The sequence below is a fragment of the Drosophila sulfurigaster genome, chromosome 2R (assembly GCF_023558435.1).
Source record: "Drosophila sulfurigaster albostrigata strain 15112-1811.04 chromosome 2R, ASM2355843v2, whole genome shotgun sequence".
In the NCBI taxonomy this organism is placed as follows: domain Eukaryota; kingdom Metazoa; phylum Arthropoda; class Insecta; order Diptera; family Drosophilidae; genus Drosophila; species Drosophila sulfurigaster.
The window spans coordinates 19,084,671-19,111,630 of record NC_084882.1 but is presented as its reverse complement, the minus strand read 5'-3'; the positions used below and the strand labels follow the sequence as shown (position 1 = coordinate 19,111,630).

Genomic DNA, 26,960 nt, shown 5'->3' with positions numbered 1-26,960 from the left:
TTAAAAAAAAATAAATTTTAAATAAAAAAAAATTTAAAAATAAAAAAAGGGTAAATAAAACAAATTTAAATAATAACATTAAAAAAAATTAAAATAACAACATAAAACAAAATAAATTTAAAAAATGAAAAAAAAATTTTTTTTTAAATAAATCAAAAAAAAATTTAAGATTAATTATAACAAAAGAGAATAATAATATAAATTGCATTTATTATGTCACCCTTTTTGAAGTCGATTAGAAATTGCAAGGTATTAAAAAAAAATGTAAAAAAATAAAAATATAATAAAAAACAATAAATTCGCGTTGATTTTATTGCTCGGTTTCGGTTTCGTTTTCGTTGTTGTTTTTACTGTTGAGGATTGTAAACAAATGCTTAATTGTTGATGCTGGCAATGCAAATTGCGCTTCACGCTTAGTGTGTGGGTTGACTTTCAAGTGTATTTATTCTTGTTATTGTTTCGATTTATTTTATTTCGCTTGCTTGTTTTTTAGGTTAAACAAGTACCCGTTGTGTGAGTGTGAGTGTGTGCGAATAAGTGTATTGAGTATTGAGACTCGTTAACATTAAAAGTCAATGCATTTTTAATTTGTTTAATGCGCACAGTACAACACAGCACAACAGATCACAGAGCATTTGTGGTTACAATTAGCGATGCCAAAATTCGCAACTTCGAAACTTCGACTGTCAATATCCCATATGAAATGCAGGCAGCAGCCTGTGGCTAATAATTTAACATTTTGTGAGAGGATGCGACGGACGCGGACGAGTTCAACAACATTTCAATGTCGTTCGTTTCGCATCTAATCTCAAAGTCCTTCACTCTCACTCTCGTGTTATCATCTCGAAATTTCTGACATTATCCCAGCGCCTAACGATGGGAAAACATTTTGTGATGCGAGCGAGGGCCAAAGATTGAAATGAAATTTTTGCCTCAAAATGCCATTCAAAATTGTTGGCTTGCCCCAAAAGGACATAAGCCGTGCATTGACCCAACAAACAAATGCTTTGAGTGTGTGTTTCGCTCTGGGCTAATTTTAATTAAGCGCGCAAGAAACAAGACCCAAAGTCTGAGCTGCCAGGGGAGGAGAGAGGTGTGTGGGTGTGGGTGAGTTAACTTTACAAACACACGCATAATTATTCATTTTGCAAGCGCACTTGAGCAAATTTCTGGCTTGTATGATTGCCAGCAATTTGCGCCCGGAAAGGCGAAAGATGCAAAAATTGAAATAAATGACAATGATAAGAGAGCGAGAGAGCTGAACTGAGTGTGTATGTTTGTTGTGTCTGTCTGTCTGTCCGTCTGTCTGTCTGCTGTCGGCAAATGATGTTGGCAACATGTTGCCATGACAATGACTGCAAGCAAGTTCTATATCAATGCTGATGGCGGCGCCCGTCTGATGCAGGGCATGTCTACCACAATGCACATCAAATGCTTAAATGACAACAGCAAACAGCAACAACAACAACTGAAGCTACTATACAACATTCAACGTGTGACAATGTTGCTGCTTTTGTGTGTGTGGGGGGGCAATCGAAGGGGAAGCGCGCGGAGACGCAAAAACGACAGTTACAATAAATGTCATGTTAAAGGCAGTCGAGCCAACCAGACGCACATCATTTCCAGCTGCCAGACCAAAAGCAGAGCACAGAGACTCTGTCTTTTTACTCCACTCTCTAGACTCCAGATGCCACTCAACAGACTCAACACTAACTGGCAAACATGGCCCACAGCCATTTACCTGTCTACTAACCTATCTGGCTATCACTCAGTCTGTCTGTCTGTCTGTCTCCAAGTCTGTCTGCTGCGTGGGCGTCTCTAGAACTTTTGCATAAACTAACTATTGCACTTTAAATTCGGTTTAAGCTATTGCCATAATTTATGCGGGTTTCGCATTCGTATTTCAGCCTGATTTGGCGAGGAAATCTGGCTTTATTTTTGTAATGATTTTATTTCCAAGCTTGCAGGAAAATTGTCTTTGATAAGCTTAAATTTTAATGTTGCATTTAAACCACTTTATTGTAATTGAATTTGATGAAATAAAATGAGAATATATTGAACATATTGTCACTTGAATTTCAGCACGATTAACAACGAATTTAGCTTTATTTTCCCGTTTTTATGGGCCAATTTTCTCCAATACTTAACTCTTTTTATAATCATTCTATAAAATGTCTTCAGTTAGAATGTAATCTATTATTGTAATTTCAAAACAAATTAAAAATCAAATTCAACAATTTGAATGTCATTTAAGAAGAATGTTTAATGCCATGTTTAGCTCACACAATTTGCTGAATACGCCCCTTTTAAATGCAAACTAAATAATAATAAAACCCTTTTACAAAGACCGACTTTAAGGCTGCCACGAAAAAAAGGCACCGTTGACACCTCACAACATGTGGCAGCGACAAGTCGCCGAATATTTGACATGCGGCACGGCGCAACATTCAAATCAGCGAAGCGTAGCCAAATGTCAGCCCAAAAAGTTGCAAATGAATGATATGGTCATAAAGAATAACGTGCAACTGCAAAACTGCAGCTGAAGTATCACACACCAAGCACGCACACACACTCACACACTCATATCAAAACACACAGACACACACATTGCCACATCTATCATATATGCAAGAGCATGCATAAATATCTTTGGCTCTGCAATTTTTCGTTGCCTTTTCGAGACTCAAAATTGCATAAATTATTCTCGGACTGGCGCCTACGAGACGCATTTCATGTGTGTGTGCCACACACACACACACACACTCGGTATACTCGACTTGCCACATTTTGCTGCCGCTGACATTTGGGCACAATCAATCTCTAAAGTGTCAGCACTCCAAGAGAGAGAGTGTCAACTAACGTGTGCAAAATACACTGACAACGTCCCCCACTGTCCAAAAGATCATCCGAACAGAAAAAAAGTAACTGTTCAGCCCCTTTTCTACAGCCACGCCCCTTCTCTGATGTCTGCTGAGTTGCCGGAAATCTGCACAAGGAATTGCAACATCTGCACAAGGCCAAAAACTTTTTTAAAAGTCTTTCCAAAAAGTTATTTTTAAAGCAAAACAAATAAATTTCGAAAAAATATATATTGTGTGGAAAATGGGAAATAATAATTGATTAAATGGCCAGCGAATGTTTGTGGAAATATTTGTGAATCGTATATGTGATATATATTCATGTTATATATGCGAAATTTTAGCTCCAATTCACGACACATGTGCGCCACAGTCAGATGAACGCTGCTCATCAATCATTTATAAAACTTATTTTCTTATTTAAAGTTCTCGTTTTTTTCTTTTGCAAAAGACAAAGATTGATTGGCATACTGAGCACAATTTGCGAAATGAGTCAGAACAAACAGTTTGCGACTATAAAATGCTATATCAAACAGAACATTTAGTCTACTAAAGAAAATATTTGTGAAAAACTGATTTAATCGTATGCTAATTATTAATAAATAACGAAACACGTTGAGCACACAATTTTATTATTAACTGGCTAAACGAATTTACAAGCTGAATCATCTGTACTCAGGACAACACCCCGAATAAAAAGGGGGAAATAATAATAAAGTATTTCGCAGTCCGTTAACAATTAGCAGATGTGGCATCAAAAGGCGACGCGTAATAAATGATGAAACAAGTTGACTTAAGTCGCAATGAAAACACACAGAAAAACTACCCGAAAATTTACAGAAACAAGAATTTTCTGTTCCTGTGGGCAATTGCCAACGCTTTGTTAATTATAATTATAGCTGATTAAAACTCGCGCAGCAGTTGGGTTCTAAAAAAAAACTGAATGAAATGTTGACAGCTGATGGAAAAGCTGAGAGGGGTTTTTCCTCAACTGCCGAGACAGTCAATGATATGGTCTGATTAAAAAAATCAGTGATGCGGCTTAAGAGAAGAGCAACCCTTTTGGGAATCGCTCAATGATTAACAAGTTGACTTGTGTTAATTATTATTATGAGTCGGAGCCAGTCGAACCGGTTTGATTATGGCTAATCCTTTGGGCAAACAAGGGTTAAGGCTAAGGCTAAGGATATGCTATTGCAATCAGTGCAATCAATTTGCTTTTTGCTCATTTTTTGTGTTATTTCAAAAGTTTTTCATAAAAGTTGAATGGGTATTTTTCCTGCTCTAAACCAACTTGTCGTCTAGCTTAAGTTTGGACCAAAAACTTTGGATTGTCTGTGCTCTGCAGCAAAAGAAAACTTTTAAAGCCCTTGAAATTGCAGATGAAAAGAAAACTAAACATGGTACGCTCGCTTTAGTAAGTTGCTTCTTTTTGTAAGTTGTTGTTGCCAAGCCAACGCCTTTAGTGCTTATTCTTTTGGGTTAAATCCTAGACAGTTAGTCATGGCAGGTTTATACAAATTTAATACGCCAACGCTTCGGTTGAGTTCGGTCTGGTCTGGTCTGGGCGATTGCATGGCATTTTGAATGGCATTAAATATTTATAAATTCAATACAAAATGCAATTCGAAATGCATGCCAAGAGCAGCAGGGCAGACTGCCAAAATCGAGAGAGAGAACGAAACAAAAATTGAATTGTAAAGTTTTTAAAAGCATCCAGACAAAAGCAGCTGGGAGCTTGAAGCTAAGAGCTGAGAGATGCGTGCAGACAACACATAAGTTGGCCAGGGATTCGAAAGCCAGTCAAAAGATGCAGATACAACTGCAAGATACAGATACAAATACAGTTCAGTGCGACAGGTAGCCACAAATATTTTGCTATTGTTATGCGAAGCTCCCTATTTCCCCCTCCTCCCTTATCCGTCTTCATCTGTCGGCTTTATCTGAAATGCAATTGCTGTTATTGTTGTGCCACATGAAATATTCAAAGTAAACTCCAAGGGCTTCTTCTGTATTCTATCTGCATGCATGAGTTTTGTCTTTTTGTCATTTATGTTTTCTCTCTCTCTCTCGCTCTCTCAGCTAATTGCCACTTGTGCAAACTTGTGTGTGGTCTCTCTTTATCTGAGAGATCAGTACAGTTCAATAGCAGCACAAGTATCAGAAAACAAATGCGCAGCTTCACGAAAATTGTTGACATTTGCATAAGTCACATAAGTGTAAACAGTAATTCAAGACATCGAGCGAAAAACCGCAACGAACTTCAAATACTCTCGAAACTGAACTTTACTTTTATTGTGTACGAAAATCCCCTTCACAAACGAGTCTATAAAACCGTTTGTACTTCCCCCCACCATCCATAAAAAGTTGTCACCTAAGCAGTACACAAATTATAAATAAATAATACTTTTTGCTAGCGTTGCTAACAATTTTCTTGCATAGGTTGTTTCTATGTTGTTTTTTTCTAGGAATATTGCCATTTTCTTGGGCACCAACAACAACAACAGCTGGAAATAATCTGAACTGTTGCGCTATGCAAACAATGCTGCTAGAAAAACAACATCAACAATTTCCTCTACTTCTTATTCCCCCCTCTCTCTCCTCTTGTAATAGACAAGTCAAGAGTACATGGCCTGCCCCAAGAGCGTATCCAATTGCCAAGTTGCCTAGGCAGGCAGTTTCTTTTTCTTTCGCCGAGTTTATCGTATGTGTAAAAACTTCCGAGAACTCATTTTGTGAATGAATGCTGCACTCACGGATACGAGTATGAGTACGAGTTTGAGTATTAAAAATGAATAACAAATGAATGAGCAGCAGATTGTTGTACTATAAAATAGCTAAAGTCAGCATTCGTTTTCTGTGTTGTTTTGCTGATTAATGAAAATAGCCCTCATAAAGTTAACTACTTCTACTCAATTACAGGGACGTCGACGTATGATAAATGTAATTTGAAAGTCGCATAACTCACCTTAACTTGATAAGAATTCAAACGCGTCTTTGGCAGCAAATTGAATGATGAGAAATCCAGGCGACGTGAGAAGATGCCATTGCAACCAGATGTCGAGCTGTAAGTAGATAAGAAGAAATGGCAATTTGAAAAATGTGAAAAATAGTTGCAAAAATGTATAAAAAGCTGATTATTTTGTGTGCACATAATATCCTCTCTGACGCTTCGAGATTGACTGACAGACTCTCTTCACTTTAATATTCACTATCAATAGAAATTCATAGCCAAACATCACGTCCTGTGTGAGTGTATGCAAAATATGCTTCTGATACAGTATAAATAAATATGTATTGCATTTATTATGACAGCATTTTTCCTGCCATAGAATTTTTCATATCGACTGACAGCGAAGCGGAAATTGCATTGCACGTTGTTGCCAGCGTTGAACGTTGAATGTTGCACACACACACAAAGTGACGTCTCGGCCAGATAAAGATTTCCTTTTTTGCCACAAAAGCACACGTAGTTGACTAAAACCAATGGAACTGCTCGTATATAGTTATCATCGAATATATACTCTACAATTGCTGTCAATATTACGTGACATTTGACTTAAGGTTTGAGAGAGAGATGAAGAGAGAGGGAGAGACCAAAATAATGACCTAATCCAAGGGAAATACTTATCAGAATTTCACACTAGATTACCAACGCTTAAGCAATGTTTCACTGACGTCATTTGGAATGTTTTACTTTTATATTTGCCCCAAAAGAAAGAAATTAAATAATCGCAAGCAAAACAAAAACAAACAAAGCCGCGCTAAAAGTGGGGGTAACATAAATGTAAAATTAAAACAAATAAAAGCAAAAATATAATACTTAAAGCTGGTTTTTTTTCTCTGTCTCTGTCTTTGTGCTTTGTCACGGGCTGTTGAAGAATTTCGTTGTTGTCATTTTTTTTGCTGTATATAATGCCAAAGCAAATAAAGTTATCAACAATTCTCAATATAAAACAAATACAACGCAGAGCGTGAAGAAAAGAGAGAGGAACAGTAACAAAAACAAAAAAAAAAGAAAGAAAAAGAAACGTCGACAGCAAAACAAACGAATTTTTTGTTGGCATTTTATTTTATTCATTTTTTTTCTTTTATTTTTTTGTTGGTGTCTCATCTGACCTTGACATTGAATAGATTAAAAGTTATTGCTTTTTTTTCGCTTGCTTTAATTGTTTAAACAGCAACAACTACATGTGTTATCTCTTCAGTTTGCCACAAGCTGAGCTTCGAAAGTGAAAGAGTGAAAGAGAGAGAAAGACTTCAAGTGGCATGCTACGCCTCCCACTGACCGCTTATCGAATAAATTAGCGCAATAACACCAAATTTAAGTACACCACACTAAAAGCAGCGCCTATTTTTAAACAGCAAGTGAACTTCAAGTGCTGCTAACAATAATAGAAATAACCATAAACTTCTGATCACTTTCTTAGTCAGCGGAAGATTGTTTAGCTTGACATTCGACAACCTTTAAATATACAAGATCAAAATAAAGCAATGTTGTATTACTCATAGAATAGCAAAAAGATAGTAAATTATACATCGAGCAAATACAAAATATATACCGAAGGCTATTTTTGGTATACTTATATACTTCTACATTCAAAATATACCGAAATATATAAAGAAATATACTGTTACTTTGAAAATATACCAAATGGTATAAAATACTTGTGTACCATTACTTTCAAAATATACTAAAATGTATGAAATATGATATAATGTAACTTCTATGATTTTTAGCACTACTCTATTGTACAATCTATCTTGCTATACAATCTTTATCGATTTGCTAATAAAAGCAAAGTATAAGAATAAAAATCTATGATTTCGTATAAGAGTTACGAATCTTAAACAATAGAATTTCACATTTATTTTTATTTTTGTAATAGATTTACCAAGAAAGGGTAGCTCCAAGTCTAGCAGCTTTCCCAAACAAATATTTGCAACTTTTGTTGACTCTTTTGTGCGAGTGACTCAAAATGTTATAATATGTATTGCATTTTTATTTACCCTGATTATATAACAAAAACAAAAGCGTGCAAAAATATATAGCAAGTATGAAATAAACAGCAGACCGTATGTCTACGTGCCTGCCACCACCTTCACCCCTTTTGCTCTCACTTTCTTGCTATCTCTCTCCCTTCACATTAGTCATACGATTCAGTTATCAGGCAAATGAAACGAAAATTGTAATTGTACTTATTATTAAGCAATTTCACAATTAAGTAATGCCGAGAGATGTTCTTTAAGGTCAACAAATTGAACAATATAAACTGATTTCAGTTTGGCATTTGAGAACAAAACTTGGCCCAAAGCAAAGTGATCTTTAATGCCCTTATTTGTTGGCCGGGTCAATAGGACAAAACACGCCTCATTGTAATTTTTGTGTGGAGAGCGTGTGAAACTGTAGCAAAGGTTTTATGACTTTTTTGATATTTGAAAATAATTGTTTTATAGTCTTGTTTATTTGCAGCTGGTCTAATAAGTAAAATTGTATGTGTTCGATAATGTTTATTATTGATTATTAATGAATTGAGAATTATATGCAGAATACGGCTAATGAATTTTAATGTCTGTTTCTTCTCAGATTATATATTTTGGGGACCTTCCAAAACACGTGCGTTGCCGATTGCCAACGACTACTGAGTTGTCGTCTGTCGATTCTCATTTACTCGTCGACTCTGTGCGGGCTGGCTGTGCGACTGCTAATTAAAAGCTGTTTGAATGGTTATTTTATTCAAGAGATATGGAGAAGACTCACAATACTCATACTCCGGTCTACTCCATTTAAATGCCAAGCACCCGCAAAAAACAGTGAGTTAGCTCCAGCTGAGCTCGTATGTAATTTATAGGCGGTAACTCTTCGTCTTGTCAAATTGGAGTTGCCTACTTCCCCTCCTGCCTCCCTCCCTCACTCTACCTAGTGTGCTGCTCACACACAACTTCTGAGAACAAAAGCTGAATTAGAATATTAAACATATAACACACAATATACAAGGCTTTTCTGGCCTTTTTTTTCTGTTTTGTTTGGTTTTGACGGTTCCGAGCAGCTGACTTTGACCTTGCGTTTGCCACAACAATTTGTTGTGCCTATGTGGTGTGTTTGAGTCTGTGTGTACTTAACACATACACTCTAGCTTTTTCGAGCTCGAGGCATCACAACTTGGCTATGAGTTTTGCATTAGTTTTTGAATCGATACACACAACAAGATGTTGTTCATCAACCGATTTGTTACACATTGCTGCTGCTTCATTCCGCTGCGTCTCGCCTGTGTTTTCATTTTCATAGTTGAAATCTTATTTACCTTCTTTGGAATGTGCTTGGGACAAGGTAAAGTTGAGCTTCGATATATATTCTTGATTCATAATCAATATAGAACTTTGCAGCAAGTCCCACAAATTGGTGTTGGTTGCTCTTAAGACTGGGCTTCATGCTGCATCTCATTGGCAGCGTAATGCTTCTCGTTGGCAATATTTTCGTAAGAGTGAAAATATTTCTTTTATCATTAAAAATTCAGTAAGAATTCTCGTTGCAGAAAATAACAAATCTTTTACTTTTCTATCTGATCACAAACTTGGTGCACATAATTTTTGCCGCGATTTACATTATAGTTTGGATTATCAAATGCGATTATTGTTTCTATCAACTGTGCGTTTCATCTATAGGGCTTGGTGAGCCTCAATTTATTATAGTATATATTTAATATATCGGCTTATTTTCATTACAGTTTTCAGTTCTTATTTTTGGCTTGTTGTCTATCTGTTTCGCCGGCAATGTCTTTGGGAAAAGTCACTTGATTATGAGCAATAGCAAAAGTCGGTTTCGAAATACTTTCAAGTGTAATTTAAAGTCGTTGTTTCGCGCATCTCTGTTGTCTTTGCATATTATTTTTTAGCGGCTTTTATTTCCAGTGAGTTTGCTTGTTGCCCAAATTGCTGTTGTTTCTTATTGTGTGTACTTTTGGCCATAATTTCACACTAATTTGTAAATTTGCTTTTAATGCCAAAGACAAAGAGTAACTGCTACAAAATAACTGGGATTTTTTCTCGTTTTTGTTTTTGTGTTGGCAGGCAAAATAAAAGCATGCAACTCTCTCAATCAAATTAAATGCAAAGCTGAGCTAAAAATAATGCCAAATGAATTGCAGAAGAATAAGAACAAGAGCAGTTGCTGTTGCTTCGATGTTTTATCCATTGGTTTGCTGCTGCTTCAGCTGCAAATCACTTCATTCCGATGCAATTTTCAATCACGTGCTAAGTGCTGGCAGACAGACAGACAGACAGAAAATAGAGACGATTTGTCTGCCAACGTTAGCATGCAACATGAAGGGGCACACAGCACAACAGCACAAAAACAAGCAATGGCAATTGCTGCAGCATAATTTCTGTGTGCACAAACAAAGCAACGACGACGATGAAGCGAAAATGGAACTCGACCCCCAGACGATGAAATCGAGTTGGCAGCAACTAGTGCAAGCGTATTTGCCCTATCACGTACAAATTAAAAATGTGAAATGCTTCAATTTGGTGCAAGCACTGCGATTACAACACAAAACAATGCAAGCAAAAAATTGAAAAAGAAGCAGCTGCTGCACAGCTGCAGAAAAGACTCGTACAACGGGGCGTATGAAATGTGTTGACAAAATGTGTCTTTTTGTTTCTCTTTATTTTTTGTTGTTTGTGTTGTGATCAATAACACATCAATTTATGCAACAAACGTGCGACAAAACGAGTTAAAATATGTTTATTAATATGTGAATCGAAAATAAAATAAAAAGCTTTAAATGGTAGCTAAAAATGCGAACGAACTTTGATTCCGCATTTTATGGATCTTTTTGGACTCAATTTCAATCGTCGTCAAGTCAAAGTCAAGCCGTTGTCAGCTGACGAAACAAGTTTTGCATTAACATAAGCATATTTAAAAATAAACTTTTCTGCATATTTATTCCACATTTGTTGTTGCCAAGAGCGCCACCATACACAAATCGTGATTTAAATTGCGTTTCTATACTGAGTTTTTTTTTTTTTTTTCGCACAATTTGTATGCCTCTTCCGTGGGCCAATAGATCACAGCAATTAATGATTTGTCCAATTCGAGTTCCATTAAATGTCAAATGATATGCGAATACGGATAATAACTAAAGGCGACAAATGCCATTTGCTGATTTATATTTGCAACGCTCAGTGCTTCAAAATTGGCCATAAGATTTGAATTTTTGATAATTTAATTGCAATCGTTGTTGCAGTCGAGTTTCGTTGTTGTTGTTGTTGTTGTTGTTGCTGTTGTTGTTGCTATGGTTGACCACACCTTGCAATAAATTTGAAATACATATAAAATAAATATCGAAATACCAAAACAGACGTACACAATTTTCGTGCTCTCTCAGAGTGTGCTTTACTCTGTGCACCTCACGTTTTTCACATCAATTTTGTGTGTCTGGTGGTCTCAGCAGCAGCAATTTTCAATTTTCAATTGTTTACGAGCACCAAAAAAAAAATAGGAAAAAAAAATGGAAAAAAGAAAAAGAGACGACGCTGCGATTGTTAGATGACTGTTGTTTGCAATTGCAATTCCATTTCCATTGCTAGTTATTGATTAAATTTGGCACTTGGGCTACCACCAGACAGCCGCCGCCACGCCCCCCCCCTCTTAAGCAGAGTCAAAGCCTCGGGCGTGAACTTTTCAAATGATATACACAACACACAGTAGGGCGACGACGACGACGACTCCGACGTCGGCCTATAAACCCCAAGCGAACACAGGCCACGGCTACCTGCCAATTGCAAGTTGCCAAGTTGCCTCAAGTGCCGCTAGATAAACCAACACAACACACAGCACACAAACAAATATGAATCATTGCAAATTTGAAAGCAGTAGACGACGACAAGGAAACAACAAAGTGGAGGGAAAGGAGTATTCACAATTGCGCACTCGCAAATGCCAAAGTTGAAGCCACAAACACCAAATATTATGCATTTCCCTTTATAACAAATAAAAAACCAAAGAAAAAAAAAACTACTATTTTACTTTTCACTTTCATTTCAGTTTGCAATGACGGGAGGAAGGGGGCGTTGTTGAGGTTGAGGAAATGATATTCAAATTGTGAGTAATTTATTTATGAGCGCAGCAAGTTACGAATTGCAAGTGTAGTTTATTTATTACAACTAAATCGAATTTGTGTTTTGTCGTCTATCGTCGCTGTTGAGTTGAGGGGAGCGGCTTTTAGAGCGCAAATGTTTGGGCAAATAAAAATGATGGGAAATGTAATTCGATTGCATAGCCAAAGCACAGTGAAGACTTGTTGATGAGGACACTTTAAAACGAAGTAAAAATGTTGTGAATGAAGGAAGTAAATATAAGGTTGGCAAAAGAATTTTGATACATTTCCCATATATTAAATTCTTGCATTTTAGAGAGAGCAAATAAAATTTATGTGAAAATTAAAAACAAAATAGTTCGACATAAAGTAAATATATTTGTGAAATGAAATACAGAAATAAATAGCAAAATATAATAAATATTTATAAATTTCCCTCACATTCTTTCATTTTAGAGACATTTGTGGCAAATAAAATTGATGAGATTTATTGCATAGGCAAGTACAGTGATGACTTATTGATGAAGAAACTTTAAAGTTATGCAATTTATAGTAAGTTCTACGTATTGATTTAAGCATTCACTTATATCAGATTTTTGCATAAAGAGCAAATGAATATTATGAGAATTGCGATTCGATTGTTTGGAGTGTCAATTGAACTAAACAATAAATAATACAAAAGGGAATGTACAAAATAATATTGAAGAATATTTTTCCCTTAAAAATCATTTATATTTTATTCCTATTTAAATTAAAAAATTAAATTTGCATGTACTTCTATTTTTCATTATTAATTCACATTCATTTGTGAAATGTTCATAGAATTTTTACACATTTTTTCACATTAAATTCTTGTCATTTCATGCAGTTCGCTTTAGCGAGTCTTTACTGGCTTGGTCAACCACTTTTTTGGCCGAGTGTTGCTCCCACAAACTGACCGCAAAAATGGCATCGTAGCTCAGCTCAGTTCAGTTCAGCGCATCGAGCACGAAAACGTTGCGCGTCGCGTTTGTCGACTGCAAATTGATTAATGGCATTAAATGTTTTAAACAATTTTCACCCAGCAGCTCAACAACAACAAGTTGTTAGTTGTAATGTGAAACCAAAATGTGCTGCTGCTGATCTACGCTTATTAATGGTTGTTGCTGTATTTTGTTGCCGTGCCCCAATATAGACAAGACAACAAACGGCAACCCGGTTTTAGCCATATCTGAGCGGTGCAATCTTCAGCTGATATCAAATTGCATTGCAGCTAAGCTAAGCCAACGAAAATTTGTGGTCATTTCATAATTTAAGCGCAATTAATTGCGCAAATTGTGTAAATTGTGCCAACACAGTCTGTGATTTACGTGGAAGTCTGGAAATGTGTTGGAAAATAGATAGATAGTTATGAAAATAAGTCTTAAACCTTGCCGCAATCGTGTCTTGCTTCAAGTACAAAGCCAGATTGATTAATTAGTATTAACATATGATAATAGCAATAATAATAATAGTGCATTTTTTTATGGAGCACGAGCTAATTAAAATGCGCTGACAGCCAACAACAACAATGACTGCACTGCGACCCACAATCAAATGAGTGTATTTAAAGTAAAATTCAATCGAGTAAACAACGAAGTAATAGACTTGCACTTTCAGCACAATAGAGACACATAAATCATAGCAAAATAGTCATACACAAAAGGCCAGGGCACAAGCCACCAGATGAGATCAGTTCAACAGCTCTTTGTTGTTGTTGTTGTTAAAACACGCACAAGAAGTTGCCCACAAATAATGCATTCAAGGAGTTCTTTTTTTTCGCTTAAGCCCAGTAGCTAAACTGAGGCGTGTGCCTCAGGCAATTGGCATTCGAAATGTGCAACAGAAACAGAAACGTGAATGTCATTAGAGTCAATTCCAAGTTGATGAGCGAAGTCAATTTAAACTAGTTCTGGGTGCGGTTTGCAACACACGAATTCAAACTTTAACTTACGTTAAAGAGTCAGAGTCTGGCTTCAGTTTGCGCTCAATTTCATTTTCAGTTTCAGTTGCTGCAAAAAGTGCAAGAAACTCATAAATTAAGGCGATTGTGTCAGACGCGAGCTGAGCCCAAGACGCATCCACACACACACACGTTCTGTGTTTTGTGTGGTCAAATAAATAGAAAATTAGCCCAGACATTGGCCAGTCGAGACAGCAGCGGCTGCTTCTACTGCTGCTCAGCTGCTGCAACATAAAGAAACAAAAGCAAAGGCAGCAAGCAACACACACATTAGTTGTGCCATAAAGGCTAGCTACAAAAGCAAAGCCAAAGGAATGGCCACAGCACAAACACAAACACATCTCTCATTGCCGTTAATTAATTGCAAAGCACCCAGGCGGGGCACTCTCAGCGCATTGTATTTAATACCAACAAATTCATTTGGATTTACTTTATTCTACGCTTCGCCCATGACTGAAGCGATAAAATAAATTTCTGCGTCAGCTGCTAGCCATAGAAATTCCTCAAAAAAACACAAAAAAGTGCACACAAAACTTGCCGAAGAGATGCAAAAAAGGCTAAAGTCTGCAATAATATTGTGTGCGTATCTATAACATTGTCTAGTCAGCTGTATATTAAACTTTATTAGCTCTTTAGCTACTTTTTGTCATAAATTCTAATATTCTCTTTTATTAAAATGGGTATATTTATAATAATTTATAATTGTTGTAGTTTATTTGACATTAAATTATGTTATCAGCTTTTTGCATATATGAATATTTTCACATATTAAATTTTGTGTATTTTTTTTGCTTTAAAATCATATTAGTTTATCTAATATTCAATTATTTGAAGAGAATAATCTGGTATATTTTGTATTGTTTATGTTATTATAGAAATATTAGCACATCGATATATCAAATACAGCACTCGGTATATTTTTGTGTTTGTCGGTATATTATTTTGGTAAATTTTAACTTTGCAGTTGCATTTTATTAAAAATAGATATCGATTATCTTACAGTCGCGCTCAATCGATTTCATAATTGTTTTTTTTTTATAACACAATCTATTTAAATAAATATAATATTTAGGTTTTCTAATATTCTAATGCACTATTTATATACACTTATATGTATTAGATTAAATAAACATTAATTTACAATTATGCAAATGTATTAAATAACTTTTTATGCAGTTCTAAATTTATATCGTCATATTACTTATCAGCAATCGTTATACCATATCTCTATCTTCACTCTGAACCAAACCCCATTTTGCTTATCTCTACCCCAAGCTGTTCGCACATTATTTTTAACTTTCAATTATAATGTCAATGTCAACTCAATTCGATCGCTTTCCCATCGATCGTAATTGGCGCGCACTTTAAACGCAAGTAATTGTCATAAAAACCAAAGAGATTAGCAGCTATTTAACTAACTCAAGTAATATGATATAATCGCGCGATAAGTTGCCACATAATAATAACACACAAACGAACTCTCATCGTCAGAGATCTGTGTGAGTCATGTGTGAGACATATGCCTTGAAATTTAGTACGCTTTGCGTGTTAATCGCAAACAAATTAAAATTGCCGCAAAAAAAAAACTAAAACAAAAACTGAGACACAACAGTGTGGAGGCACACACACAAAACTTGTTAATGAAAATGCCACAAAATTCCCATAATGCATTCTACTAGACTCCGTATGCAACTCGGTGTCTGTGGACAACTTCACGCTGTGTTGCCCCCCGAAAGCAGACAGAAGACAGACAGAATGGCGAAGAAACTGGCGCGCCAAGCTGTGAAAAGTCTCATTAGTTTGGACAAATATGCAATTTGATGTTAGTAGTGTTATGTTGTTATAGACACAACACCACGAAACACAACACAACGCAGCGACTGCGACTGCCAAAGTTGCCACAAAAACCGCAGCTCGCGTGTTGCGGTTGCAAGTTCAGGCAAAACAGAAACGAGACAGCGTCATAATAGATACGAAGAAACGAGAGACATATGCCAAGCAGGCGGCTTTTGAGACTTGTCTATTGCCACAGCTTAAGCGACTTGATCCCTTTTTCTTCATTTCTCATGCCACACGCACTGCAATTAAAATGCTGCAGTTTTACATATTTTTATACCCGCTACCCATAGGGTAGAAGGGTATTATAACTTTGTGCCGGCAGGAAATGTATGTAACAGGTAGAAGGAGGCATCTCCGACCCTATAAAGTATATATATTCTTGATCAGCGTCAACAGCCGAGACGATATAGCCATGTCCGTCTGTCCGTCTGTGTGTCTGTGTGTCTGTCCGTCTGTCCGTCTGTCCGTATGAACACCTAGATCTCAGAGACTATAAGAGATAGAGCAATAATTTTTTTTCGACAGCATTTGTTATGTTTGCACGCAGATCAAGTTTGTTTCAAATTTTGCCACGCCCACTTCCGCCCCGCAAATCAAAAAAATCGAATAACAAGCGTAAATTTACAGCTAGAGCTGTGAATTTTGGTATATACTATAATTACTATAGTAGTTATGATTCCTGAAAATTTGGTTGAGATCAGATAAAAATTGTGGAAGTTATTAAAGAAATACTTTTGTATGGGCAAAAACGCCTACTTACTAGGGCTCTTAGTTGCTTTTGTACATTGTGCCGTCTATGGTATATTTTGAATGGTGTGCTGTATCGATATACCAAACATACCATTTGGTATATTTTTAGTATTTTTTTATTAGTATTTTCGGTATATTTTGAAAATAATACCGCAATTTTTTGCCCTTATTAAAAAATGGGTAGCGGGTATCTCACAGTCGAGCACACTCGACTGTAACTTTCTTACTTGTTTTAATTAATATTTTTACTGCCTTACATGTGTGTGTGTGTGCGTTAAATTATTGATAGCTCGTTTTGTGTCCCTGTGGGAGCTGCAAAGATTTGCGCAAATATTTGCGATTGCAGTGCAAAGAGCTTAACGACTTTTGCCTGTTTTGTTGTGTTTTGTTTTGTTTTGTTTGTCTGGCTTGTGTTTGCAGCCAGTTTTGTTTGTTGGCACAACACAAACCCCGAAACCCAAGCACACACATATCGATGGCCAGACAGACGCTCATTTACACGTGTTAGTCGAGGCCCAGACACACAGACAGACATCTAATCGTTTGATTTTGATTTAATTAATGCCAAACATGTTGCCAAAGCTGAGCTCACATTTAATTAGTTTATTCCTTCTCCTCTCTTACTCTCTCTTCAGCCTGTTTAGGCGAAGTTCAAAAGCATTTCGTGGAATTGCCGTTAAATATTTAAACAGGCCAACAACTCACAAATTAAGTACTTAGTCTAACCCGACATGAACGCAACTCTCATGCGTAAACCTGGCAGCAGCATCTTTAACCAAAAAGATCTTGCACGATCTGTTGTGAGCAAACATTTTGAAGGCATGCAAATACACGTCGCAAAGAGTCAAGTCAAAGATGCGCAATTGTATCTTTGTATCTGTATCTATTATGACATAACAAATTGAGCTGTCAGTGTGCGGCACTCTTTTTCTTTGACCAAGAAACAAGTAAACTCAACTCAATACAGATTTGCCGCTGGCTGGGCGTTGGCCCAAAAAAAGCAAACCGAGATGATAATTAGGCAACAAAACTTGAGTACAGTTTTTTCTTGGCCATTAATTCCAATTGCCAATATTTTTGTAGCAATTTATTTGAGATGCTAAACAAAGGCGCTCACCGCGCTCTCTCTCCTTTCCTCTCTCATTTTAGTCGCCCCCAACTAACAACTGACACATGACATGACAGGCCCAAAAAAAAGTTTTCGAAGCATGCCGCAGAAATCTATCGACAACTCGCTCTGCTGGGGTAACTTCGGCAAAACTGTCTGTGATCTGTCTATGAATGCACACACACACAGCACAGAACACGCGTGATTTATATATTCAATTAAACTTGCCGCCGCCGCCGCCACAGCCACAACAGAGCAAACTGCAGAGCAAATAGCAACAACAGCAACAAGAGCAAGAACTCGATGAAACATTTTTCATTTGCCTCCACCAAACCAACCAAATATCTTTCAAGACGTGTCATTGGACTACACAGCGCAAAAGATACATAGATACATTGATAGATAGATAAATAGATATAGCAAACTGAAATTTTAATTGCAATCATTTCAGCGCACACAAAACATGTCTAGTTGTTCATTACAAGCGCACCCAGCAATGAAATACTTTTATGTGGGGTATATTGAATGCACTTTGAATTGAAATTTAATTAGCAGAAGGTCGAAAGTGTAGCACAAATTTCAAACCATATTTCATAAATTTCATAAAGGCATAAAGTTAAAATTGAATTACTTAGAAGTCAACTGCAGTTAAGAATTAACTTAATATGGAATAAATTTAAATTAGAGGGGGGAAATAAAATTAAAATTGAATTAGTTCAAAGTAAACTGCATTAAAAATTTTAATTAATATTAAATAAATTTGAATAAATGGGGAATTAATATTAAAATTGATTTAGTTAAAAGTCAACTACAATGCAAATTAAATACATTTATTAAATTCAATTTGAGTGTTGTAATAAAATACAAATTTAATAAGTTGAAAGTCAACTGCAGTACAACATTTAATTCAATATTAAATACATTTATTTGAATGACAAGTTATTATGTTAAATTATAATTGAAATAAATATTTAAATTAACTTTAAATCACTGTTAGATTTTTATATTTAATTTAATTTTAAAGCTGAACTAAAACAGTTTTTTTTGTCGTCTATTATAGGGTATTGCGTGTGTCAATTTGACACGCTTATTATTATGATTTGTTTTCTTTAATTTAATAATATTATTTTTAGGTACTGCTGCTGTTGCTTTTGCTGCTGCTGTTGTTGCTGCTGTCTAGTTATTTATGACCGTCGGCATAGGCTTAGATTTTTAATTAATTCAAGGCTTTTATGGCACGCTCGTCGAACTTCGAGCAGCAGTTAGCGCAATTGTCGAAGCTGTTGTTGCTGCCTCGCCTTGCCCAATAATATTTGTGTAATTTTCATTTTAGCTGCTGTCTGTCTGTGGTCAGTCAGTCACTCAGTCAGTCAACGCACAGTTGAGCTGCAAATTAGACAATAAAACAAAAGTCAAGCCACAAAAGCAAACACCCCGAAACGTTTTTTTTTTTCTCTCTCATTTTTGGCTGACTCACAACACTGTCAATGGCTATAATGGGGCGTTGGCGTGAAAATTCTTTAGAGAGATGGGGTGGGGATCGAAATTAGTGAACGCTGACTGAGCAGTGCAAGAAGAGAGCAACGTTTGCAAGAATTCCATAAATTAGCATGGCCGACAAAACATATGCATTTTGATAAGGCAAAGGCGATCTGTGTACACTGCTCTCTCAGGTGGCAATTCATATTCATTAGGCCGACGACGACTACGAAATACAACAAGTCATTCAATCGAGCAACCGTCTGACCAGCAGCACGTCAGCATAATTAGACCAAAACCAGCTCAAAGCACAACGCAAACATATGCTGGCTGACTAGCTGGTTGACTCTTTTGCCCACGCAAGACCAACTGAAGTTGTCGCCAGTTTGTTGTAGTTGCACCCTCAGCAGCAGCAGCAGCAGCAGCGGCAACAAAAACACATCAAATGTCAAGCGCCGCCAACACTTTTTTTTTGGTCATATCAAATGCCAGGGCCAGGCGAAAAAGACTGGTCGACAAAAAATAAAACTGAAACTCAGATTGGGCGCCATACATTTTGGGGCCACCCGCAGTTGCGGTTTGCTGCTTGTGAATTGGAGTGAAAACGCGCGTTTGTTAAGTGAAAAACATGCAAATGAGATAGGCAACAACAATCAAGAAGTAGAGAAAAAAATTAAATTAAATTCATATGAAAATGTGGCAAGTGCTGGGATTGGGACAAAGCCCTAGCCCTATTCCCTAACCCCAGCCCTAGCCCTAGTGGCAAACAACATGTTAAGCGATATTTATATGCTACCGAGAGATTTCTTATTAAGATACCGACGAAAAGATACAACGCCGCAGGTAGCCAGCCAGAAGCCAGTTGGCCAGTTAGCCAAGCTCAAGTTGTTGCTTCAGTTGCAGGTAATTGTTGTTAAAATTATGACAGTAAAGGGCATTTTTCATGTGGCAACAGCAACGCAGATAAGCGGCACAATTAATTCCAGACCCTCATAGAAAAAAAAAACAACTAGAAACAGGAAAGGGCTAAATTAAAATAAATGTAAAGACTAGACTAAAGAATACCCATTATGTAAATGAGATACGCATTATTTTTCAACTTCTGCTTTTCAGAATTATTTATGTAAGTACACATAATTTTAAAATTGTTATTATTAGTATTTTAAATATAGTTTTACTTTTCAGAATTTTGCTTGCAAAATTTATATTTTTTTTAACTTTTTTTATTGGACGACCTTAGCGAAATGTTTCACTAAGAGATTTATATTTATATTATCATTTTTAAAAATTATTTTTTATTGGGAACCATTAGCATTATATTAGTCATATTGGTCATTTAATTAAGATTATATTTTGATCATTAGATATTTTTGATTTTTAGATAAAGTTTAAAATTTTATTTTAAGCTTTGCATTTATATTTGTGTTTTTGGGATTATTTTTGTTAAATAAAGTTATTTTAATGTGTGTTGAAATCGGTTACATTTCAAGAGTTTCATTAAACCCCTCACTCCAAAATTTCGAGGGTATTCAAGTGTTAAAATCTTCTTGTTTTACAAGTAACTTGTAGTCGCAGCACTTAAAAAAATCCGCAAACAACGAAAATTGAGTGAAAACAGCTGCCCCTCATATTCATGCGAAAATTTCTTATGGTCATTTCTCGAGATATGAACTAAGTACTAATTACGCCAGCAGCACAGTAAAAACTGACTACGACGAACCGCATTAAACATGCTTTTTCCATGTAGAAAACCTTTCTCTTCTTAACTAGGTTCAGCTATATTTATGGCAGAGTTCAATAATGTGCACTCAACAAGTCTTGAAGCTCGAAATCGGAATCGGTATCGGAATTGTCGTCATCATGACATAAGAAAATAACTCGTCGAATCGCTGCTGACTTGCTTTCTCTCTCTCTCTCTCACACTCTCTGTGTTGCTGTACAACAAGGCGCATTTAATTAAGATTTGTACGCTTTTATAAAAAAAATATATTATGTAGAACAAAAATGTATCGAACGATAAGGCAGCAGTCATTGCTGTTGTCGTTGTTGGAAAGCAAAGCTAACTGAAATAAGATAAAATATTATAGAGACCCCAACAAGGGCGCGTTTGTAGAAACAAGAAAATAAATTTGTGCGATTGAAATAGAAATAAAAGTATAATAGCTAGAAAAGCAACACATTGAGTGTTAACATGACTAATTATTGAACGAAAAAGTAAACACTCAAAGTATGTAAATAATATATAGAAGCGGAAGTTGATAACACAAAAAGTATATTAAAAAATCGTTTATATTTATTTCTATTCCGTTGAGAATCGCTGGCATTTCCTCTATACAAATCGACAGATCTACATCATCGATCAACGCTAATGCATTATTATAAAGTTAATAATAATCTTTTGCAATTCCATTATGCAAATGCTAAGCAACAATTTGTAGCATAAATGAGTTGAAATGCTTGAAATTTACATGTATCTAGGTGCAGCTCAGACGATTGAAAAACTTGTGATCAATATATAAATTCATTAATTTCTTTATTGATATTTAAGTTACAAGAAAAACGAAATGAAATTGTGAATGAATCATCAGATAAAGCAAACAATTTAGCAACAAATGTGCTAAACAAATGCAAATACAAGCTATATTTAATTGTAGTTTGTTGTCGTTGTCGTTGTGGCTTTTTACTGTTAACAAGTTGACTTAAAAGTGCATTGAAATTCTAGCTAAATGCTAAATGCATTGCCAAGCCATAAACAACAATAAATGTATGATGTCAACAATTCCAATTCCACTTTGCCTGGCGCTTTCGATTGCCATCTGAGTGTGTGTGTGAATGTGTGTGTGTGTGTGGGTGTTGGGGTGTCGAGTGTGGGCAACAAGTTCAATTTCATTTCATTTCAAGCTTTTTCAAGCGCCCTCCCCCACAGCAACAACACAACAAAAAGCTCAATCTGAATTTTTTTGCCAAGTAATCTACAATAATTGTTATTGTTGTTGTTGCTGTCTCTTTTGTTGTAACTAGCGCAATTTAAATGCAAATAATTTTGTAAGAAATTTACATAGTTTTAAATTTGAATATAATTACACAAATTGAACGCAAGAAAAGTAGCAACATCAGCAACAACAGTAACAACAACAAATCAGCAACGGCAACTTTAACTGAAAATGTAGCAAAAGTTGGAGGCGCGACACGCCCACTTGCCCACTTGTTCAGTGGTTCAGTGCGCTTTCTACAATACATTACAAGTTAATTTCAGCAACAACAAAAGGTTCAACAAACGCAAATTGTGCAAAAGCAACAGCAACAGCAACAACAAGTGTTTAAGTAACTTGTAACAGTAGCAAAAATAAATTTATTTGCAACGTTGAAAATTTGTTAGACGTGCGACGGCTGCCGCCGTTGGCAACAAAATGCGGCAAGGCGAAATGGGGCGCCACAGCCAGCAGCCAGCAGCAACATGTTGCTGACGACGACGACGATCACGACGGTGGCAACAATGAGAGCGCGAGAGAAAGAGGGAGAAAGGGAAGCGCGCGGCTAATGAAGATGATGTTGCACAAACCATTTGGCTGCTGCCTCCTTTTGAAACGGTCGTTGTCGTTGTGCCAGTGGGCGTGGCACGAAAACGTGCAGCCTTTAGAGCGTGTTGCACACATTTGAAACTGAAAGCGACGCATCGCATCGCCGCTTTCCTTTTCATACAGTTGAGCAATTTGTTGCTGCCAGGTGCTTTAGAGATTAATTAAAAAAATAAATAAAAATTGAAAAAACAACAAGAGAAGAAAAAAACTAACCACTTTGCACATTGCAAGTGCGCCCCGAGGCGAAGTTTGTTCTCACGCTACAATATGGTGCGATTAACATAGATATATATATAGAGAAATATATGTATGTATGTGTGAGTGTGCATGTAGGCAAATGATTATAAAAAACAGCCACGTCAAAGGCGAAACACGCGCACACAATTTTAAATACGCTTTATTGTTATGATTATTTGAGGTTTAAGTTTTTTTCTTGCTGTTTGTTTTTTTCTTCTCGGTTTTTTGGTTAACGTTTCACCCAATTGGCGTAAGAAACGTGCCAAGATCGGTACCGAAAATTAATATGCAATTAATCGGGCACAACAAGGAACATGCCGTCAATATCAAGCAACATTTTCGCTCTACGTGCACATGTCGCAGCAGAAGGCAAAATGTGTCTGTGTCTCAGTGTTTGTTGTGTTGGCGATAAGCGATCAAAAGCGACAGCAACAACTGTGAAGCGACAGCTAAAAAGTCACCTACTGTAGCACACAGCAACATTTTGGGGCAGGGAGACGAACGTGTGCCGCACCCCAAAATGTGTCAAAGATCAACTGACAAAAATCGTCGTCGGACGACGGCAAAGCAATAAACAACAAAAAGCAAACAAAATAATATAAAGACGAATGAAGCCAACAACAAAAAAAAAAAACGTCGCCCAAAGTAGGAAACCAAACAAATTGCAATCGAAAACGAAACTGAAATTGCAAAAACAAATGCACAAAAGCAGCACACAAAAAACAACACAAAAAACTTGCGCCGTGAGAATAATAATTAAAAAATGTTTGCTCATTTTTTTCCCTTTTTTATAAATCATGTGAAATTTGGCGCTTTGTTGTTTTTCTTTATTTTTAGTTGTGGCCAGTGGGTGGCCACTAAAGGTTAAACATAGCTGGGCGTGGCAGCAAAAGTTATCAGCAGAAAAATAAAATATATAAATAAACGTCATTCAAATTGCAAGCAAAAAGCAGACAGCAGCAGGTGCGGCGATCTAATCTTTTCCAAGCTTATTGCGAAAACCTTTTTGCAGATTAAGCGCCAAAATATAAAAAACGATTTGGCATTCACAAAGCTCAGTTAAACGTAACTAATTAAATGTGCATATAACTTAAGCTAAAAATGTCACTTCAATTTAGTTAATATTTGCAAACGCGATGAATTTGTACAAGAAAAGCTGCAAAAGCTCATTAAAGCTTAGAAAGTTGTTGGTTAAATTGTAACAGCTAAAAACTCATTTAATTGAAAAGTAAATTGAGCTCATATTTTAAAATGCTATTAATAGCCTAATATCATTCGCTTGCATATAAGATTGGGTGTAAAAAATGAAATAAAATTCAAATATGTCACTTCAATATGCAAAATAAAACTTGAAAAGTTTCAGCTAAGCCAAAAATGTCACTTCAATTTAGTTATTATTTGCAAACGAGACGAATATGCAAACTAAAAGCTGCAAAAGCTCATTAAAGCTTAGAAAGTTGTTGGTTAAAGTGTGGCGAATAAAAAATCAATTCAAAAGCACATCGAGCTCGCTATCATATCACATTGGTTGTAAAAATGAAATAAAATGCGAATATGTCACTTCAATATGCAAAATAAAAGCTCATTAAAGCTTAGCAAGTTGCAGCTTACATTGTGGCGCAAAAAAACTCATTTAGCTTAAAAGCAAAAGTAGTTTAATGTTTTAAGTGCTATTAATATCATAATATCATTCGCTGGCAGATAAGATTATTTGGAAAAATGGCTTTAAAGAAAATTTATCAACACTTGAAAGCAAATGAAATTTACAAAACGATTTGTACACAACTGAAACAATTATCACTTTAGCTGGCGATAAGATTAAATTGGAAATTGCAAAAGAAGCAAATAGCAAAACTTGTTTAAGTTCGACAGCGATCAACTAGTCACAACATTATTTAGTCTAGTCTCTGTGAGGCACTTAGTATCGTATTCCAATAAGATATGCGATTTCAAATTACATTCATTCAATTTGCAAATGTCAATTGGCGAAGGCCTCTCTCGTAATTTGTTAACAACAAAGCAAAGGCATTGATACCGAACTCAAATCGCATAATGTCATTGATAGATTGTCCATATTACTATAAGTGGCGATTACGATTTACAGAGAACAATAAGTACGCATATGTCAGGGGGGCCAAGCGAGCGAATGAAAGGCGCGTCTTTCTTTTCAAAACCCATGTAAATGAGTGAGGCAAAGTTGAGACTTGTGATAAGACACGAATGTGTCGCTTTTATTTTTTTATTTTTTTTTTATTTACTCAAGTGCTATTCTTCCCCCACTTCCCATGCTCACAATTGCAGCTGCATGTTTGCTGATAAAAAAACGAAAGAAAGAAATATGAAAAATTGAAGGCGTTTAAATCATGGAAAGCCTTGAGCCTGAAATTTGCAGTGCTTCTCAACAACAGAGACAGATGAATATATATACATATATATTGTATATATGCAACGCTCTGACAGCTGATCTTCTCAAGTGACCCACTTGGCGCGTGTTTGCGTATCAGCCACAGCAATAACAACAACAACACTTTCGTTTTCACAGCCCTGGAACAACACAATGCATGTGTCTTGTTTCGCGCTGCTTTGTTTAAATTTGTGTTTCGTCAATATTTGCTAAACGTTTTTTTTTTTTCTTACTTCATATTTATTCGTATTTTTTTTTAATTTGTGCTGAACTTTTTTTTCTTGTTGCGTCTGTTGTTTTTTTAGAAAGTGCGTGCGCAATTGAAGTTTTTTTTTTTTTTAGTTAAACAGCCGCCCAGTCAATAAATAACCGCTCCAAGTCAATAAATTACGCAAAAAACCGAGGGAAAAAAACAACGAAAAACTTAAAAATAAAACTTCAACTAAAAGCTTGCCAGCAACTACTATATACTACTAAGGCAACTGTCGACTTCGACTGCGACTGCGACTTCGACGTCAGCAGGCGAATGAACGACGCGCCGACAATGCACTTTGCCAAGGACAGATTCATTGAATAGTGCCACACAACTGTGTGCGACTAGACTGAGTTTGTGTTTGAGTATGAGTACGAGTATGAATAGGCTTGTGAGTTTAGATGCACTCAGCGAATGTTGCTCATAGAGTTTGTAGAAGAAATCAAATAAATAGCTTCATTATATTCAATATAAATATAAAAAGAAATAGATACAACTCTTTTAAAGTTCTTAAACTTTGTAAAGTTGTAAGTTCTTAAAAAAAGGAAATAAAAATTGACAAATACATAAATCAAATACATAAAACTGTCAATTTAGTAACCTAACAACAATTTCATAGTTTATTTATAGATTTGAAGATTTTACTTAGGAATTTATTGAGGAGTCAAAAACCAATTCATATATAGTAACGTATGTGGAAGAGAAGTTGGAATTTATTTTACTTTTTCTCAATATATATAGAATCTTTCATAACAATTTTTATATTACTTAACAGATGTCATTTCTACAACTTCAACTATTTTATCACTCTACTTTTCAAGCCACATTTCTACACCTCACTCACGACTTTCCTCTACTCCTTAAACCCCCCTCGTTCTATGCGTTTATTCTGTATCTGTAACTGAGAGCTGCATTGCGTTGCATGTGGCTGCGAAAATCAACGCCAACGGCTGCTTACAAAAATAATATAAATATAAATATAATAAAACAAAAATACAACTGAATACATGGCGTATGCGCAATATTGACAGTGAAATCGTAGAAGCATTGGGGAGGGCAGCTTTATATGTTCAGCAAACACACAAGTACTATTATATGTATGTGTGGTTTAATGGCCGCTGAAACAAAGCACAAGGTTACAGCAACAACAACAGTAAGCGAGGGGGGCTTAAGAACTCTAGGAAATGCCAACACACAGACAGATAGACAAGCTGTCAGACAGAGAAGAAACCAACTGGCTGTCTGATTGTCAGGGGCAAAAGCTCCACTTTGCGTTCGTGTCTGCATTTGGTTTTTAATTTTTAAATATTTGCCATATGCCATAGGTAGGTGGGGGTGTCATAAAGGGAGCGAGGGAGACAGAGGAAGGGAG

General features: G+C 36.0%; 2 protein-coding genes across 3 annotated transcripts in view; one reads left to right on the top strand and one right to left on the bottom strand.

Moving 5' to 3' along the window:
* LOC133837666 (headcase protein) overlaps positions 1–26,960 on the bottom strand; it is a 106,988-nt gene that overhangs the window by 60,596 nt on the left and 19,432 nt on the right. Inside the window, 1 exon segment of the mRNA XM_062268506.1 lies at positions 5,827–5,923. Within this exon segment, the coding sequence (XP_062124490.1) occupies positions 5,827–5,923 (97 nt within the window).
* LOC133837673 (uncharacterized) lies at positions 8,980–10,822 on the top strand. 2 transcript variants are annotated; one of them, XM_062268512.1, is made up of 4 exons: positions 8,980–9,189; positions 9,246–9,337; positions 9,395–9,530; positions 9,594–10,822. In XM_062268512.1, exons 1-4 carry the CDS (start codon positions 9,069–9,071, stop codon positions 9,752–9,754), a joined length of 510 nt encoding a protein of 169 aa, XP_062124496.1. In that variant the 5' UTR covers positions 8,980–9,068; the 3' UTR covers positions 9,755–10,822. The 2 variants fall into 2 exon arrangements, with proteins under 2 accessions (XP_062124496.1, XP_062124498.1); XM_062268514.1 differs by having other exon boundaries at positions 8,997–9,189; positions 9,587–10,817.

Coding starts and splice junctions, on each gene's coding strand:
- LOC133837673 (XM_062268512.1), top strand. CDS start 9,069: ATGTTGTTCATCAACCGATTTGTTACACATTGCTGCTGCTTCATTCCG. Junction 9,338..9,394: donor TTCTCGTTGGCAATATTTTC/GTAAGAGTGAAA, acceptor TTCTCGTTGCAG/AAAATAACAAATCTTTTACT. Junction 9,531..9,593: donor CGTTTCATCTATAGGGCTTG/GTGAGCCTCAAT, acceptor TACAGTTTTCAG/TTCTTATTTTTGGCTTGTTG.